Raw genomic sequence first — 20,345 nt, forward strand, 5'->3', positions numbered from 1 at the left:
GACCACCAACAATTCCTGCCATCCCTGAACACCCATGCTGCTCCTCTCATGAGGAGTGATGAAAATATTCCACAATTAGATTGTGGTTGTGGTTCTACAACTCTGTGAAAATACCCAAAGCCACGGAAGTGTACACTTTAAGTGGGTGCATTAGATCTCAATAAAGATGTTTTTAAAAGGTGGAGAAGGAAAATTTCTCTATTTTAATAATATTTAAAGAAAGAAAAGAGGTAGAGTCTCTTTCATCTCCTTGAAACTGGTCGGGCTCTGTGATTTGCTTAAACCATTAACAGGCAGCAGAAGGGACGCTCTGTGACAGCTGGGCATGGCCCTTCATAGGCCTCGGAGCTTCTGTTTTCACTGTTTGGCCACACCAACGGGCCTGCAAGAGAGTAGCCCAGGCAGAACTCAGCTGTTCTTTTCAGCCACCCCAGCGGAGATGCCACACAGACCAGTGAAACCACCTTGGCAGCTCCAGCACCTGTTGAACTGCCCAGCCAACACCACATGGGGCAGAGATGAGCTGCCAAGCCTGTCTACTACGTTTTGGGGTGGTGGAGGAGTGGGCAGTGCCAAATCCCCAGAAGAAGCTCAGTGAGTATTTGTCTTTTTTCGTTTCAGCGAGCGGAGGGTCCTCAAGGTAACACCTTCCAGTGGCTCCCCCACCTCTCTTAGAGCTCTGGCCAGGGCCCACAAGGCCCTCCATCTTACCCCTTTCCTCTCTGACTGTCACCTCCTCCTCCTCTTCCTCTTGCTTCCTCAATTCTAGCCACACTGGCCTTCCCTGAACAGACAGACCTGTCCCCTTGCAGGGCCTTTTGCCCTTGCTGTTCCCTTCGGTTCTGCCCAGCTGGCCACAGGGTTCCTCCCACACCTCCTCTAGGTCTTCACTCAAATGCTACCCTTTTTTTTTTTTGAGACTGAGTCTGGCTCTGTCGCCAGGCTGGAGTGCAGTGGCGTGATCTGGGCTTACTGCAACATCCGCCTCCCGGGTTCAAGCGATTCTCCTGCCTCAGCCTCCTGAGTAGCTGGGACTACAGGCAGACGCCACCACGCTCAGTTAATTTTTGTATTTTTAGTAGAGACGGGGTTTCACAATGTTGGCCAGGCTGGTCTCGATCTCCTGACCTCGTGATCTGCCCGCCTCGGCCTCCCAAAGTGTTGGGATTACAGGCGTGAGCCACCGCGCCCAGCCAAATGCCACCTTCTTATTGAGACCTGCTGTCTGTGTAAAATCGCAAACCCTCACTGCCTGTCGTTATTCCCTACTTGTACTTTTCTCTTTAGCATTTACCAATGTCTAACAGTATTTAATTTCACTAATTTATCTCGTTTATTTTATGTCTTGTTTATATTCCTGCTATAACGTAAACTCCAGGAAGGATTTTTGTCTGTCTGGGTTGTCTGTCGTATCTCGTGTCTAGAACACAGAACTCATAGTAAGCAGGCACTTCAACAAATTACCTGTAGAATGAACGGACTGAATGTCACCTTGTTAAAGTACCCCCCTGACCACACTCTGCTAAGCAGTAATCTTTTTTTCTCTTTCCCAGTTTTATTTTTCTTCATTTACACTTAATCACCTTTTGACACCTATTTGTTTACTGTTTCTCTCCCCAGTAGAGTGAAAGTTACTTTAACAGCAGAGATTTAAATGTATTTTAATCCCTACAAAGGAAAAAAAGGGAGGAAATACGTGAGAGGCTCTCAGTAAGTATTTGCGAAGGAATTAATCTCTTGAACGAATGGATGAATGAATCTAGCAGCCAGCTCCACCAGCCTCCTTCGTGATAGGACTAACCTGGGGTCTGTCTGTGGGCGTGCGCCTCCTCCGTGGGCGGAGGGCCGCAGCGGGAGCTCGGTTTCGGCAGCGCCCCATTAAACCAGCCGCGGACGCCCGGCTGCTGGCGCTAGTTCCAGCCCAGCCGGGCCCGGCCTCGCCAGTTTTTCTCCAGTCGCCCTGCCGGCCAGTTTCCGGGGCGGTGTCATCGCCCGTTTAAGAGCGGAGCGCTCCGCCCTGGGGGCGGAGCTGGGAGGGAGCTTTAAGGGGCGGACGGGCGGGAGGCCGGGGTCCTCCGGGGATTAGAGCCGGTGGGCTCGTTGTGGGCGCCATTTCTCGGCGTCTCCCGAGGAGCCGCCCCTTCTTCAGCCTTGCTCGGCTTTTCTCCCCTCTGGTCGCCGGGGCCGCGCCGTACCCAGCTCAGGTAAGCGCGAGGCCCGGCGGCGCCGCGGTACAGCCCGCTGCCCTCCTAGCCGAGTGGACCCTTCCTCGCCCGCGCCTGCGGTGGCGGCCTTGTCCCCGGGGAGGCAGGCGGGGGCCGCACCCAGACCCTAGGGCGGCCGACCCCTGGCTTGTCGGGCCGGCAGGGCATTAATCCCGCCGGAGGGAGGGGCGGCGGCGGCCAATGAGGCAGGGCCGCCGAGTTTCGGTCGATACCGCGCGACGGGCCGGAGCGGAGGGCCCGGGGCAGCCGGGTTAATGTTTGCCTGGCGGACGCTTTCCTCGGGCCGCGGGCACCGCTCGCTGGTCCGCGAGACTGCCGTCCAGCGGGAGAGACAAAAGTCTCAAGGGACGGGGAAAAACGAACTGAATTTGTGTCACGGTCTTGGTGGACTTTTCGAGCTAACTTGCATTTGAGAAAAACTTGAGTCTCTTGGGAACGGAGAGGCAGGTGTGTTCCCAGGAAAGACGAGGTCTGAAGGGCCCGCCCCGCCCCCACCCGGGACGGTTGTCGTGCTAATGATGGGTTCTTTGGTGTGTAAATGTTAATTGTCTCTGTGGTTACTCGAATTTTACCTAAGAGCGAGACCCAACTCTTAAAACGTTTGGCAATATTTTAGACTAATAATAAAAGTTTTTGAAGAATTACGGGGAAAATTCCCATAACCGTGTACATTTCTAATGTAACCCACAACTGCATTAACTCAGTTTCTAACATAACCCGTTGCTGAGCTCTAGTTAACCTTGTTGGATTATTTGTGCGTATAAAGATGGTGTGCAGGCTTTAGAAAATAGGCCAACTTTATTCGAAAACGATATGCGTAACTGCTGTTGAATTACTCGCTTGCATTTTCTTTATTGGGATTACTGGGACAAAATATAGTGTTACCTTAATGGCATTTGCTGTATGTTGTTAAATTGCTTTATGAAAAAGCAATTACCATATTGTGGCCACCAGTCATGTAAGAATATACATATTTCATGACTAACTTTTGGGTTTTGGATACTTTCTTTACCAACTTCTGATAACTTAGGATTGCTTAAATTTGCATTTTATGATTCTAAAGGAAATCCTTCTAGTTAGGAACTAGAGTAGAAACTACTGTTTTTTGGAAGCCACATAGACCTACCATCCAAAAATTCCACTGTGTCATTCTAGTGTGTCAGGCGAGATGTGGTTTAAGCCAGCTGTTGGGCCAAAGTAGTGAACAAGCCAGACGAAGCCTTTGTCCTTGTGTGTGAGTGGGAGAAGTAGCTAGTAAAAAAATAATAATTAACAGATATTTAATGACAATTTCTTTGTTATAACGAAAAGGCTAAGAGTACTAAAAGAGACATCGAATTTAGACTCACAAGTTTGAGATTGCTTTTCTGAGAATAAGACATTTGAACTATAATTTTGAAGTTAGTCCAATGAAGTGGGAACGGGTGGAAGAGAGGTGAAGTGGAAAAAGAGCATTCCAGAAAGGTGGAACAGCTAATGAAAAATGGTCCAGAATTAACAAGACTCATGGGCCGAGCAGAAAGAGTACAGGAGCAGAGCAAACAGTGGGGAGTAGGCTGACAGATGGGTCAGGCAAGTAGGAGGAGCTGCATCTAGGACCAGGGCCATTAAAGATTTTAAAACAGGGATCAGATTTGTGGTTGCCAAAAATCCAGTGGCTTCAACATGAAGAGTGGAATTGGAAGAGTGCAGGTGGGAAGGGAAAAGTGAGTATGAGAAGACTTTTTTCACAATTATTAAAAAAAAAAAAACCCACAACTTTTAATGACCCATTCATATTATTTTTTTTTCCATTAAAAGAAATTAGGCCAGGCGCAGTGGCTCACGCCTGTAATCCCAGCACTTTGGGAGGCCGAAGCGGGTGGATCACGAGGTCAGGAGATCGAGACTATCCTGGCTAACCTGGTGAAACCCGCCTCTACTAAAAAAAATAACAAAAAATTAGCCGGGTGTAGTGGCGGGCACCTGTAGTCCCAGCTACTTGGGAGGCTGAGGCAGGAGAATGGCGTAAACCCGGGAGGCGGAGCTTGCAGTGAGCCCAGATCGCGCCACCGCAGTCCAGCCTGGGCAACAGAGCGAGACTCCGTCTCAAAAAAAAAAAATTAGGTGGGCTCTTGCTATGTTGCCCAGGCAGGTCTTGAAATCCTGGCCTCCAGCAGTCCCACCTTAGCCCCCAAAGTGCTGGGATTACAGACGTGAGCCACTGTACCCAGCCATATATTCTTGTTGTGACCTCTGACATGCCCCTCTTCAGAGAGAATCTCAACAGTTTACCTGTGTGTCTGTTTAGTGTCTCTGTGTGTGTGCATGTATCCCATCTCAGTGTAGGATAAAACTCTCTTCAGTGTTCTGTGATTTGATTTTTCACTTAGAAAGTTTGTCATATCTAAGTCAACTATTTATTTAAAACAACTGTATTACGGCTGGGCTTGGTGCCTTATGCGTGTAATCCCAGCACTTTGGGAGGCTGAGGTGGGAGGAATCCGATTCCCTGAGGCCAGGAGTTTGAGACAAACCTGGCTAAGTAGCAAGACCCTGTCTCTACAAAAAATCATTTAAAAAACCGTTAGCCCGGTGGGGTGGCATGTACCTGTAGCCCTAGGTGGGAGAATCGCTTGAGCATGGTAGATGAAGGCCGCAGTGAGCCCTGGGTGCTAGAGTGAGACCGTCTCTAAAAAAAAAAAAAAAAATACATAAAAATAAAACAACTGTATTGTATGCCATTGTGTGTACCATAACTTGTTTAACTGTTTGCACATTGATGAACACATTTAAAATTTTCTTAAATCAGTTATGCCCCGAAAAATCCTGTTGCTACAACTTAAAGCACGTGTGTGATTTTTTTTTCTTTAGGTTATCCTTCTGGAAATAGAACTGTTGAGTAAGGAGTATGCATGTTACAATTTTTAATATTGGCCTGGTGAGGTGGCCTACACCTGTAATCCTAGCACTTTGGGAGGCCAAGGCGGGCGGATCACCTGAGGTCAGAAGTTTGAGACCAGCCTGGCCAACATGGTGAAACCCAGTATCTACTAAAAGTACAAGAATTAGCTGGGCGTGGTGGCTGGTGCCTGTAATCCCCGCTACTCAGGGGGCCAAGGCAAGAGAATCGCTCGAACCCGGCAGGCGGAGGTTGCAGTGAGCCGAGATCGTGCCATTGCACTGCAACCTGTGGGACAAGATTGAGACTGTCTCAAAAAAAAAAAAAAAAAAAAAAAAATTAAAAACATATTAATAGCATGGTCAAGTCTCCCTCCAAAAAAGGCCAATGTATGAGGATTATTTTTTCTCACATTCTTTTTAACACTATCTTGAGTCTTTAAGTGACAGACAATATCTTATTTTTTTTCATTTGGATTTTCTTGGATACTGTTAAAGGTGTTCGTTTTTATGAACATCTTTTAAATTATCTTTTAGGACTTTTTCGTATCTTGCTCTTTTTTCTTTTTGTGATATAGAGTCACTCTCACTCAGGTTGGAGTGCAGTGGTGGGATATCATAAAATGTTTCTTGGGAGATATTGGTGGAGTTAAAAGGAATATGTAGGGATTCTGTGACACAGGATTTTAGAAATCTGGGATAACAAGTACAGACTTAGGCAGCTGAAATGAGACTGGATAGCAAGTTCCAAAGGGAGAAATATCTGGAAAAAAAAAATCTGGAGAAAGAGACTGGGACCAGGTATTATATATGAGTGTTTGGGACACTGGAAAGTTATCTAACTAAAATTTTAGTTATTTCCTTGGGATTAGTTTACCTAATTACACAAGAGTATACATGTGTAAAATGCGTAGGTTAATCTTCAGTGTATAGACATTTTAATATGGTAGTATCTTAAAAATCGGATTTTATCAGGTTTATAAATAAATCTAGTTGAAAAAGTCATTTAATCTGAAGGCTACTCTTGAAAAACAGCATTCTCCTGAATTCTTGTGCTTCCTCTCCCGAGGCAGTCATTTTCACATTTTAAGTCAAATGCTCTTACTGCTAATTCTTGATTTTTTAATTTTAGTAATGACTTGTTGGCTTGCTGTTACGCATGATGAGGAATTAGCTCTTTCCATATCTGTATCCCCTACCTCTTATTATATACCTCCTCTCTGTTGTAGTTATTGTTTGATCAGTATATAGTATTTGACATTTAAATCATTAGCAGCTGTCGTGTAGTGTATTGTGATTTACTTTTCCTTTTCTGCACAGCTTCTTGTTTTCTTTGGAATTAATAGTCTTTTTGGCTTATTTGTTGGCTTATGTGTACTTAAACTCTCTTTGTTGTGCAAATGAAACACATTAGGATAGCAAAGTGACTTTTTGTGTTTCCATTTAGTGTGCTATGTTTTAAAACCTGTTTTAACTGTTTTGATTAACATTAATGTTCTTTATAGAGTTAAGGAAAAAAGTAGCATTAAAGTACTTTGACATTAAAAAGATTTATGTTAAGTAGTTATTTAAAATCGGTATGTAATAGAATATTTGACAAAACTTAGGAAATTTGAATTATATTTGTATTTTAGCTGAAATAGGTGATTGTTTTTATATTTTTATTATGAATGCTCAGAAAAGAAATGGAACTTCTCAGGATTATTTTTGAGACGGAGTCTCGCTCTGCCACTCTCACTGCAAGCTCTGCCTCCCGGGTTCATGCCATTCTCCTGCCTCAGCCTCCTCTAGTAGCTGGGACTGCAGGCACCTGCCACCGCACCTGGCCAATTTTTTTTTGTATTTTTTTAGTAGAGACGGGGTTTCACCATGTTAGCCAGGATGGTCTCAATCTCCTGACCTTGTGATCCACCTGCCTTGGCCTCCCAAAGTGCTGAAATTACAGGTGTGAGCCACTGCGCCCGGCCACTTCTCAGAATTTTTATGATCATCAAAGGATACCTTAGTGTCTGACATCATCTTGGGATATACAAGATGTTGTACGTATAATTTATCCATTTAGAAGACCTGATGAACTTCATGAATGTTTGCCTTCTGCCAAATCAGTTCCTGATAAAATGGTCCAGTAAATTTAGAAAGCTCCAAACTGTAGCTGTGTCTTATACATACAAGTCTTTTAAAACTTTGAATTAAAGTAGCCAGCTGTTTAAATTAATTAATTTACTTTTTAATTGACAAATAAAAATTGTGTATATTTATCATGTATAATGTCTTGAATATTTATAAAAAGTAGCCAGTTTTAATGAGTTTTTTTTTCAAATTTACTTGACCAGGAGCCCTTTTTATTTTTTATTTTATTCACTTATTTTTTGAGACAGTCTTGCTCTGTTGCCCGAGCTGGAATGCAGTGGCTCACGGGCATGCACCACCACACCTGGCTAATTTTATTTTTAGTAGTGATTAGGTCTCACTATGTTGCCCAGGCTGGTCTTGAACTCCTGGGCTCTAGCAGTCCTCCTGCCTAAGCCTCCCAAAGTGTTGAGATTGCAGGCATGAGTCACTGCACCCAGCCCAGGCGTCCTTTTTAGTAGCATTTCTACTAATGTCCACAGGACTTGACTAAACAATGCCATTTGACTGACTGCAAGTTGTGGAGAATCTCATTTTTTTCCTGATGCCATCTTTTTCTCTCTGTTTTTATAGTGACAAAAATGCTGAGTTTCTTCCGTAGAACACTAGGGCGTCGGTCTATGCGTAAACATGCAGAGAAGGAACGACTCCGAGAAGCACAACGCGCTGCCACACATATTCCTGCAGCTGGAGATTCTAAGTCCATCATCACGTGTCGGGTATCCCTTCTGGATGGTACTGATGTTAGTGTGGACTTGCCAGTAAGTAGGTCTTGCTGAGCTCCAAATTGTTTGCGATTACTGTCTTTGTTTGTTTGTTTAAAAGCTTTGTATTGATAACTTCTGGATGGAAATAGGTAAAGGTATTATGGGTTAGTATAGATCAGGCACTGTAACATTCAGGTACATGGATCAGATAACTGTAGACCAAAAGTACTTGGATTGGTGGTATTTCTCTTTGGAATTAGTGGCAATTACCTGAAACATTTAAATGATAGGGCAGTTACTGGCATGAGTCCGTTTCGTGTGTGTTTATACGTGTTCTTTATGATGGCAGCACATGATGTAGTCTAGTGGATTTCCGACAATCCTTGTTGAACCATTATTAAAACATTGTGCATCTTTGAGAATAACAACACTTAAATGTGTACTGTAAGACTTTTAGCTTCTATGCACTTCGGTATTTTTTAAAACTCTTCTTACTTTCTTCTAAATAAATCTTTTCCCACAATTTGGTTTACTTGCAGACATTAATGAGGTGAAGTGAGAAAAAGGACTTTCTACATACCCCTCAGCTCTAACTGCCTGTCTCTTTGCTCCCAAAGTATTTTGCATTGTAGGCTTTTCATACACTGTAGTCTTTATCTCAAGACAGGCTGTTGTAATTATATTTGCATTTTGGATAGTTTTTTTTTTTTTTGCGGAAATGCATAATCATAACTCAGTGTGAAACAATCCGACATGTTTGAAAGGGGTTAGCTTATTTTTTACAGGCCTTTTTGGGTAGAGGAGGGGAAGAAAAGGTTGGCTTTTTGGTTTTGGTCAGTTGAATATTTTTCTGAGTTGCTTCCTGATACCAAATCTCTTTCCCATGTCTTTGTTCTGCGTTCAAAGACTTAACGGTAAATTATGTCATTTGATGTGAGCTTCATAGGATGTTCCTTAATGTCTTTCCTCCCCACAGACTTTTTAGTACACACTCATCTACCCAAAATTCAATTTAAAAAGTCTCTTTGGGCAAAGTGATAGCCTACATGCTGCTGTAATACATAATTGAATAAGCTCGGGAAGACCTTAAACTCACCCAGTGAGAGTATAAGGAATTGGAGAGTTTGTTTAAATGGATGTTCTGATTAACTTAATAATTTGGAATGTATTAGATATGTACATTATACATTTTAAAATATTAGAATATGATAAAATTAATCAAAGACTCAGGATTTCTTGAAGTGTTTTGAAGTCATCATTATGGGTATTTGTTATCTTTGTCTATAAGAATGTATATTTTTAGGGTTTTTGATTCTGGACAACTTGAAAGCATCTAAATTTTCTTCCTGTAAGTGCTTCTTGAGGGTTTATCAGACATTCCAACATGAGATGTTTTTGTGAGGACAGTTTTCGTGCTCATTTCTTATTTGATAAGAATCTTAAGAGTTTTGTTTACTATTTCATTAAAATATTATTGGATATGTGGTGAAAAGCCTGAGATTGCTGTGTAAGAGACTGGAAAGAAATTTCTTATTACCTAATGTTTGAAGTATGAAGTCTCAGGGTTGTTGATTGATAAGCTGATAGTAGGAGAGTAGAATTTATAAAAAAAAAAGCTTTTTAAAAATGCAGTGCAGTATGGAGGAGAAACAACACTAGCTTTTAAAGTAGTGGAACAAATGTCTAGTTACTGATCTGGGATGGTTTCCTAAACTTCGTATGCTTGATGAAGTTTGTAAACTAGCTAGTCTCTCATGGGGACAATTGCAGTGAAACAGCTGGAGTTATAGTTTGGACTTTTTGTGAAACAAGAGCAATTGTCGGCCAGGTGCAGTGGCTTATGCCTGTAATCCCAGCACTTTGGGAGGCTGAGGCAGACAGGCCCCTTGAGGCCAGGAGCTCGAGACCAGCCTGGCCAACATGGTGAAACCCCATCTCTCCTAAAAATACAAAAATTAACCGGGCGTGGTGGCATGCGCCTGTAGTCCCAGCTACTCAGGAGGCTGAGGCAGGAGAATCACTTGAACCCGGGAGGTGGAGGTTGCAATGAGCTGAGATCGCGCCACTGCACTCCAGCCTGGGTGACAGAGCAAGACTCCGTCTCAAAAAAAAAAAAGGAACAATTGGGCAGGGCGTAGTGGCTCACGCCGCCGGTAATCCCAGCACTTTGGGAGGCTGAGGCAGGTGGATCACAAGGTCAGGAGTTTGAGACCAGTCTGGCCAACATAGTGAAACCCTATCTCTACTAAAAATACAAAATAGCTGGGCGTGGTGGTGTACGCCTGTAATCCCAGCTACTTGGGAGGCTGAGGCAGGAGAATCGCTTGAACCCAGGAGGCAGAGGTTGCAGTGAGCTGAATTCACACCACTGCACTCCAGCCCGGGTGACAGTGCGAGACTCCGTCTCAATAAAAAGGAACAACTGTCTTTCCAATTCTGTAGGTGAAATTGTACTTATTAACCTAACTCTAGGTACATGCATGGATATAAAGTGGTCATTGGCCTGTTTTACTAAATTGTCACTAAAGGAAAAAATAGGCCAGAAGAATAATAATTTCTAAAAAAGAAAAAATGATTTCCCCTTTTCAGATTTATTTTCTCAACCAGTATACTGTGATTCTGGGAGAAGATTTAGAATTGATCTTAGAAATTGAATGAAGCACATACTCATTTCCCATTAGGATAAGGGTCACTAGTGATTATAGCCAGCCATCTTCTTCCTTCAAAGAAAAAAAGTTAAATAGAGTGAGAAGGTCTTTCAGTGAATGACAAAGGTATCAGGTAGAAATTTCTATCTAATTTTTAAGTTTTTTCTTGAAAATACGACAGTAAACTCGTTTAAGAGCTTAGTATTGGTAAATAGCTTGTAATGTAAAATCCTTCTAAGTTTTAAATTAGGAAATGTTTGGTCAATTAACCAATAGATAACAATTTTTTTTTCCTTTTTTTAAATTATACTTTTAAGTTCTGGGATACATGTGCAGAACGTGCAGGTTTGTTACATAGGTATACACATGCCATCATGGTTTGCTGTACACATCAACCCGTCATCTACATTAGGTATTTCTCCTAATACTATCCCTCCCCTAATCCCCCACCCCCTGACAGGCCCTGGTGTGTGATGTTCTCCTCCCTGTGTCTATGTGTTCCCATTGTTCAACTCCCACTTATGAGTGAGAACATGTGGCGTTTGGTTTTCTATTCCTGTGTTAGTTTGCTGAGAATGATGGTTTCCAGCTTCATCTGTGTCCCTGCAAAGGACGTGAACTCATCCTTTTTATGGCTGCATAGTATTCCATGGGGTATATGTGCCACATATTCTTTATCCAGTCTATCATTGATGGGCATTTGGGTTGGTTCCAAGTCTTTGCTATTGTGAATAGTGCTGCAGTAAACATACATGTGCATGTGTCTTTACAGTAGAATGATTTATAATCCTTTGGGTATATACCCAGTAATGGAATTGCTGAGTCAGATGATATTTCTGGTTCTAGATCATTGAGGAATCGCCACACTGTCTTCCACAATGGTTGAACTAATTTACACTCCCACCAACAGTGTAAAAGCATTCGTATTTCTCCACATCCTCTCCAGCACCTGTGGAGGTCTGTGGAACAGAAGAGAGAACCCAGAAATAAACCCATGCGGTCATGGGTCAGATGGTTTTTGACAAAGATGCCAAGATGTTAAAAAGAATAGTCTTTTTAACAAATGGTACTTGGGGAAGTGGGATTGCCATATGCAAAAGAATGAAATTGGGCTCTCACACTGTATACAAAAATTAACTCAGAATAAAGACCTAAAAGTATAAGCTAAAACTATAAATCCTTAGAAAAAAAATAGGCATAATTTTTGGAATTTCTTATTGATATATCATAGTCATACATATTTTGGGGGTACATAGTGCTATTTTGATACATGTATATAATGTGTAAATGGTCAAATCATGGTACATGAGATATCCATCACCTCAAACATTTAGGAGTAAATCTTTAGATCTTGGATTTGTCACCACTTTCTTTCTTTTTTTTTTTTTTTGATATGGAGTCTCACTCTATTGTTCAGGCTGGAGTGCAATGGCGCGATCTCAGCTTACTGCAATCTCTGCCTCCTGGGTTCAAGCAAGTCTCCTGCCTCAGCCTCCTGAGTAGCTGGGATTACAGGCACCTGCCACACACCTGGCTAATTTTTTGTATTTTTAGTAGAGACGGGATTTCATCATGTTTGCCAGGCTAGTCTTGAACTCCTGACCTCAAGTGATCCACCTGCCTTGGCCTCCCAAATTGTTGGGATTACAGGTGTGAGCCACCGCACCTGGCCTGGCACCACATTCCTACATAGGACATAAAAAGCATGATCAACTAAAGAAAAAGTAAATAAATTGGACTTCATGAAAATGAAAAATTTTTCATTTAGCCTTCAAAGGAGACCATCAAATAAGTTACAAGACTGTCACACAGAATAAGAGAAAGTATTTGCAAATTATATATCTGATAAGGAACTTGTATCTAGGATATATAAAGAACACCCAATTTAGAAATGGGCAAAGGATCTCTATAGACATTTCTCCAAATAGGTTATATAAATGACCAGCAAGCACATGAAAAGAAGCTCGACATCGTAAGTCATCACAGAAATGCAAAATAAAACCACAGTGAGATACAGCTTTACACCAACTAAGAAGGCTGAAATAAAGTCGGATAATATTAAGCGTTGGTAAGCATATGGACAAATCAGAACTCTCAGACCCTGCTGGTAGGAATGTAAAATGGCGCAGCTGCTTTGGATAATAGTGTGGCAGTTATTCAAATAGTACCACCTGACCCAACAGTTACATTTCTAGGTATATCTCCAAGAGAATGGAAAACATGTTGCACAAAAGCTTGTAACGGATGTTCATATCAGCATTATTCATAATAGTTAAAAAGTAGAAACAACCTGGATGCTCATCAATAGGTAAATGGATAAATAAAATCTGTAATATCCATATAAAGGGATGTTATTTAGCCATAAAGGAAATGAAGTGTACTGCTAAAACATAGATGAATTTTGAGAACATTATTCTGTTAAAAGAAGGTAGTCGCAAAAGACCATGTGATTCCATTCATGTGAAATTCCAGAATAGGGAAATCTGTAAGGGAAAGAAAATAGATTGTGCTTGCTTAGGGCAGCCTGAGTGAGTGGGAACTGACAGGGTGGTAGGGGTTGACAGCTATAATATATGGACTTTCTTTTTTTTAGGGATGGTGTCTTGCTACGTTGCCCAGGCTGGATTTGAACTCTTAGGCTCAAGTGATGCACCACTCACCTCAGCCTCCCAAGTAGCTGGGACTACAGGCACATGCCACTGTGCCTGGCTTAGGGTTTCTTTTTGAGGTGATGAAAATGTTCTAAAATTGATTTTTGTGATGGTTGTATATATCTGTGAATATACTAAAATCTAACGAACTGTTTATTTTGAATGGGTAAAGGTATGTGACTTATAGCTCAATGAAGCTTTTTTTAAAATTTCTTTAAATTTTTTTTTTTTTTTTTTTTGGAGATGGAGTTTCGCTGTTGTTAGGCTGGAGTGCAGTGGCGCGATCTTGGCTCACTGCAACCTCCACCTCCTGGGTTCAAGTGATCCTACTGCCTCAGTCTCCCGAGTCACTGGAATTACAGGCGCCCACCACCACGCCCAGCTAATTTTTGTTATTTTTAGTAGAGAAAGGGTTTCACCATATTGGCCAGGCTGGTCTTGAACTCCTGCCCTCAGGTGATCCACCCGCCTTGGCCTCCCAAAGTGCTGGGATTACAGACGTGAGCCACTGCGCCCGGCCGGAAGTTACTTTTTTAAAAAAAGAATGCATTGATTTTTGTGTATTTGTATTTTATTCCACTTAAGATTTTTTAGTAGTAAGAAACATGACTGGGTATAGTAGTTCTTGCCTGTAATCCCGGCACTTTGAGAGGCCAGGGTGGGAGGATAGCTTGAGTCCAGGAGTTTAACTAGTCTGGGCAACACAGGGATACCCCGTTTCAACAGAAAATAAAAGAAATTAGCCAGGTGTCATGGTGGACACTTGTGGCCCCAACTATTCAGAAGGCTGGAGGTGAGAGGATTGCTTGAGCCCAGGAGATAGAGGCTGCAGTGGACTATGATCATGCCACTGCACTCCTGTGTGGGCAACAGAGAAAAAAACAACAAAAGAAAGATATATAGGTTTAATTTAGAGGTGATATGCTTGATTTGTTACAGAAGAAAAAATCATGCCTGGAGACTGCTACAGTAATGTAGATACAAGATCATGAGGCTGCAGACTTACAATGACAGTGAGGCTGCATAGGAAAGAGTGCCTGCTTAGTACATGGATATGGTTGGTGGGAGGGGAGTGAAGACTAGTGCTTAGTACTTGGATATAGCATGGGGAGGGAATAAACATGAGTAAAATACAGTTCTAACTCTGATGAGAGGGGGATATATCAGTTATGTCAAAGATCATGAGAAGATAATCTGCTGTCATGAAGAGAGAAAAAGGATGGAAGTGAAGCAAAGAGTTTTGGTGGGATGGTGGGTTTGAAAGCCAGATTTTAGAGGGCTAACGAAATTATTGGAGACAGTCATATTTTTTGGACCTCTTATAGTCCCTTGCACATAGGTGCTTAATATTGATTAGTTTGTGGAAGTGCGTGAAGGGAAAATGCAAGATTGCTATGAGATTTGGCAATAGATGGAAGGAAGGAGATAGCACGGCAGCTGGAGAATGGCTGGTTAGGGCAGATCTGAGTTTCTTTAAATGAGTAGGAAAAATGTTCCTCAGTAATTGCGTTTTTTGTTGTTGTTTTTGAGATGGAGTCTCACTCTGTTGCTCAGGTTGGAGTGCAGTGACATGATCTTGGCTCACTGCAACATCTGCCTCCCCAGTTCAAGCAATTCTTCTGCCTCAGCCTCTCAAGTAGCTGAGATTACAGGTGCCCACCACTATGCCCAGCTAATTTTTGTATTTTTAGTAGAGATTTTTAGTAGTGTATATACAATATACACTACAAATACAAAATACAAATTTTGTATTTCGTATATTGGTCAGGCTGGTTTCAAGCTCCTGACCTGAAGTGATTCACCTGCCTCAACCTCCCAAAGTGCTGGGATTATAGATAATTGGTTTTATATACATAGGTAGAGATGGGAGGAAGAACATTCTAGGAGAAATACCTTCTGCTGAGAAAGACGGAAAGCTGATGAAAAGATAATACCGAAACCGCCTATAATACACCTGTTGTTGTTTTTGAGTTTTTATTTTTCTTCACTTTAGACTAAATCCTAAATTTTTTGTGGACTTGTAAGTCCCCAAACTAATGCTTTCAGATCTTTACTTTTAAAACTGGAAATTGTACTCCTTAACCTAAAACTCATTATTTACCTTATAGTACACTGTCCGTTTAAATGCTGTGCTAAAACTATAGATAAAAATACTACCGTTTTTGTCATGCAAGCCTTGGAATCCCAGCCCTGCCTGCATGCACACACTCAGCTGCAAAGGGGTTCCACTCCTCTCACCTTAGGGTCAGCTCCTATTCCCACGACGCCCCATCAGCAGGAAGAAGCCAGAGTTATTGATGGCTTTTTCCAGTCTTCGTAGCCCACACCTTGAGAATAAGGTGCTGTGAAACACAAAGGGAGGGATTGAAACTGCCTTGGCAAAATTATGACTGAGGAAATGATGACAGTGAAAGAAATCAGACCTAATTGACTCCATCTTGCTTCTAACATTTAAGCTGTCCTTATTCATTCCTGGGCATAGGCCTAACTAACTTTGGAAAGGAATTCAGTTCATGGTTTGACTGTGAAACAAAATTGATAATAACCATTTCCCGAAAAGACCCCCTTCTTGCCTGGGGACCAGCCTGGCTTTGCAGGACTAACAAATTAGCTACAAGATTAGAAATTACAGTTTAGGGGTCATGCAGCCTCTGGCTCCAAGAGTCTGAACTTCCCCAAATTGCTCCTGAGGATAACATCACTATTATAAAACCTAAGATCCGTGTTTGAGATATTTTGCAGACCCTGCACTGGATGGATCAGCTGACACCATCCAGATCGGTAATCTGGCTCAACCAGTTCTGCCATCCCATCCAGGAACAGAAGACAGCAAGAAAAACTCACTTTGACCCCTATGATTCCATCTTCAACCTGACCAGTCAGCATTCCCCACTGCCCAAGCCCCTATCTGCCAAATTATCTTTATTTTATTTTATTGTGGCGGAGTCTGGCTCTGTTGCCCAGGCTGGAGTGCAGTGGTGCAATCTTGGCTCACCGCAACTCCTGCCTCCCAGGTTCAAGTGATTCTCCTGCCTCAGCCTCCTGAGTAGCTAGGATTACAGGTGCATGCCACTATGCCCAGCTAATTTTTGTGTTTTTACTAGAGATGAGGTCTCAACATATTGGCCAGGCTGGTCTTGAACTCTTGACCTCAGGTGATCTGCCTGCTCAGCCTCCCAGAGTTCTGGGATTACAGGTGTGAGCCACCATGCCTGCCCTCAAATTATGTTTATTTTATTAATTAATTAATTTATTTAGAGATGGAGTTTCGCTCTCATTGCCCAGGCTGGAGTGCAGTGGTGTGATCTCGGCTCACTGCAACCTCCGCCTCCCAGGTTCAAGTGATTCCCCTGCCTCAGCCTCCTGAGTAGCTGGGATTACAGGTGTGTGCCACCACACCCAGCTAATTTTTAGTAGAGACAGGATTTCACTGTGTTGGTCAGGCTGGTCTCAAACAGGTGTGTGCCACCACACCCAGCTAATTTTTAGTGGAGACAGGGTTTCACTCTGTTGGTCAGGCTGGTCTCAGGTGATCCACCCGCCTCGGCCTCCCAAAGTGCCGGGATTAGAGGCATGAGCCACCACGCCCAGCCCCAGCCTCAAATTATCAGTAAAAGCTCTGATCCCCTAATGCTCACACTGATTTGAGTAATAATAAAACTCCAGTCTCCCGCACAACCAGCTCTGCTTGAATTATTCTTTCTCCGTTGCAATTCCCCTGTCTTGATAAATCGGTTCTGTCTAGGCAGTGGGCAAGGTGAACCCATTGGGTGAACCCCTTGATGAACTTAATCATTGCAAAGAGGAGGTGAAGTGAGGACTGGATCTGAAAGAGGTGGTGACCTGAAATAAATTTGTTAGGTGGGGATAAAGAACATAAGTAGCAGGTACTGGTGTAGATACAGATGACTAATGAATTTGTAGTGGGCCAGAACTTTGTGGGTCTGTTTTCACTTTCCTGTGTCCAGTTTGTTCATTTTCAATAGCTACAAGGTGAGAAAAACATTTTATTTTTAATTTACGAAAATAAACAAGACATTGACCCTGTAATCAAGATCTCACATCCATATTCTACACACTCTGACCATACTGGACCTTCTTACTGTTGCCTAAACCTGATGGACCCACTACAAGTCTATGCTGGCTTTATACTAATTGGAATTATAGGTACAAGATAGTACAGAGGAAGCAGGATTTATTCTCTGTGGGATTATTGGAAGGCAACACTGATATACTGGTTCTTGAGAAACCAGAATCAAGAGTTCATTAGAAGGGCCCAGTGTGGTAACTCACATCAGTTATCCCAGCACCTTGGGAGGTTGGGGTGGGAGGATTGCTTGAGGCCAAGAGTTTGAGACCAGCCTGGCCAATGTAGCCAGACCTTCATCTCTACAAAAAAAAATTTTTTTAAGTTCATTAGAGGCATAAAGGACATTCTAAGCAGAAAGAAATGCATTTTGCAAGGGTTCAGAGGCATGACTTATTGGGGAGATTATAAGCAGATAAAAATGCTGAAATGGGGCCAGGCACGGTGGCTCATGCCTGTAATCCCAGCACTTTGGGAGGCCGAGGCAGGCGGATCATGAGGTCAGGAGATCGAGACCATCCTGGCTAACACGGTGAAACCCCGTCTCTACTAAAAACACAAAAAAATTAGCTGGGCGTGGTGGTGGGTGCCTGTAGTCCCAGCTACTTGGGAGGCTGAGGCAGGAGAATGATGTGAACCCGGGAGGCGGAGCTTGCAGTGAGCCAAGATTGAGCCACTGCACTCCAGCCTGGGCGATAGAACGAGACTCCGTCTCAGAAAAAAAAAAAAACCTGAAATGGGCTGGGTGCGGTGGCTCACGCCTGTAATCCCAGCACTTTGGGAGGCTGAGGTGGGCGTATCATGAGGTCAGGCGTTCCAGACCAGCCTGGCCAACATGGTGAAACTCCATTTCTACTAAAAATACAAAAATTAGCCCAGCCTGGTGGGCGCCTGTAATCCCAGCTGCTCAGGAGGCTGAGGCAGGAGAATCGCTTGAAACCGGAAGACAGAGGTTACAGTGAGCCAAGATCATGCTACTGCACCACAGCCTGGGCAACAAGGGTGAAAGTTCGTCTCAAAAACAAACAAACAAAAAAGCTGAAATGATAGAGGAAATAGGCTGTGATATGTAATAATAAGCAAGGAACAGCTAGGAAGGACTATTTTGTGCCCTGGAGTTGCACATTAATCTATAGATGATGAGGAATGATGAAAGGATTTTAAAGAACAGAGTGACATTCTGTGTGGCAGTTTTAGGCAGATCACAGTACATTGGCAGCTTCTGTCACTTTGTCTTCTGACTCTTGCCTCCAGTCTTTTCTTTCCTAAACCCTTCATTAGACTGTCAAGATTTCAGATCTTTAGTTTTTATCTAGGTTAACAGAATTCTATTCACATTTCCAGGCCCAGTTTTGAATATAGAATCTTCTGAAGCCTTTAATACTTGAGGCAGAACGAAGAACTCACCCTCATTTCTTTAGCATTTTGTTATACTATAAGAGTAACATTCACATTTATTGTGTTTAAGTAGTTGTTTATAATTTTATTCTTAGTTAAGAACCTTGTGATTGCTTGAGGGCAAATATAAGCATATTCATCTGTATAACTAGCGTCTAACACATAATAGGTGTCTGTCTAGGAATTGAATATTATGTCAAAAATGTATTTTTCCTGTAATGAAAATTTTCCTATATGTACTGTTAAGTGCGTAATGAAATTAAAAACTCTGAAAATATAGAATGGGACAGAACTAATTGACTTAGAACACCATTTCTAAGGTTGATACTAGCAGGTTGATAATTATTTCTCAAATTATGATTGAGTCAGGTATTCACTCACCCAGAATAATATTATCATGACCATGCTTTCCAGCTCATCAATGATAACATTTTATTTCTGGATAAATCTTCCTGAAACCAACATACTACAGTTACTGCATTTACTTCTTATCTGTGACTAATTTTCATGAAATGGTATAGTTTTTTCTCAGGAAGGCTAGACTCAATGAACTTTTTAAAGAATTACATGCTATCTCTAAAAGTAAGATGTTCTGAGAAATTCTTTTTTGGGATATCAGAATTTTGTTATTAGGTTGGTGCAGAAGTAATTATGGGCCAGGCATGGTGGCTCATGCCTGTAATCCCAGCACTTTGGGAGGCCAAGGTGGGCAGATCACCTGAGGTCAGGAGCTCGAGATGAGCCTAGCCAACATGGTGAAACCCCGTCTCTATTAAAAATACAAAATTAGCCGGGTGTAGTAGCAGGCACCTGTAATCCCGCTACTTGGGAGGCTGAGGCAAGATAATTGCTTGAACCTGGGGAGGTGGAGGTTGCAGTGAGCTGAGACCACACCACTGCACTCCAGCCCAGGCGACAAGAGCGAAACTCCATCTCAAAAAAAAAAAAAGTAATTATGGTTTTTGCAATAGTTTTTAATGGCAAAAACCACAATTACTTTTGTACCAACCTAAAATAGATTGTGCATTGTTGCCCAGGTGTGATGGCTCACACTTATAATCCCAGCACTTTGGGAGGCTGAGGTGGGAGGATTGCTTGAGCCCAGGAGTTTGAGACCAGTCTGGGTAACATCATGAGAACTCTGTCTCTACAGAAAAAATAAAATACTAGCCAGCTGTGATGGTGCACACCTGTGGTCCCAGCTGCTGGGGAGGCCAAGGTGGGAGGATTGCTTGAGCCCAGGAGGTTGAGGCTGCAGTGAGCCAAGATCCCACCACAGCACTCCAGCCTGGACAACAGAGTTGTCCTGTCTGAAGAAATAAAATCATTCATCGTTTACTTAAGGAACCTATAAATGTCTTGTGTTCACTATTGGTCGTCTTAGAACTAGCATCTATTAAGGAGGAGTCAATGTATAACCTTGAAAAGGTTTTTGTTCTGAGGAGGCAGCTGTCTAGCTGGCAGAAGCCCATTCATTCTCACCTTAGAACACAACTGTTGTATTTCAAGAGTCTAGCAAATGATGCTTTGGCAGAATAAGGAGGAGAATTATTTTTAAAGCAATGCTTCCCTTTGGTCTTGAAGCAAATATAGAATGTTGATGGAATATGAAATTGATT

The 20,345-nt window shown here is 42.5% G+C and overlaps 1 protein-coding gene across 1 annotated transcript in view; it reads left to right on the top strand.

Moving 5' to 3' along the window:
- The first annotated feature begins 2,021 nt into the window (after positions 1-2,021).
- Positions 2,022-20,345, top strand: part of EPB41L5 (erythrocyte membrane protein band 4.1 like 5) — a 174,072-nt gene continuing 155,748 nt past the window's right edge. Inside the window, exons 1-2 of the mRNA XM_030800955.1 lie at positions 2,022-2,204; positions 7,809-7,996. Of these exons, the coding sequence (XP_030656815.1) occupies positions 7,817-7,996 (180 nt within the window). The 5' untranslated portion in view covers positions 2,022-2,204; positions 7,809-7,816. The remainder of the gene's footprint in view (positions 2,205-7,808; positions 7,997-20,345) is intronic.

Source organism: Nomascus leucogenys, chromosome 20 (genome assembly GCF_006542625.1).
Source record: "Nomascus leucogenys isolate Asia chromosome 20, Asia_NLE_v1, whole genome shotgun sequence".
NCBI lineage: Eukaryota > Metazoa > Chordata > Mammalia > Primates > Hylobatidae > Nomascus > Nomascus leucogenys.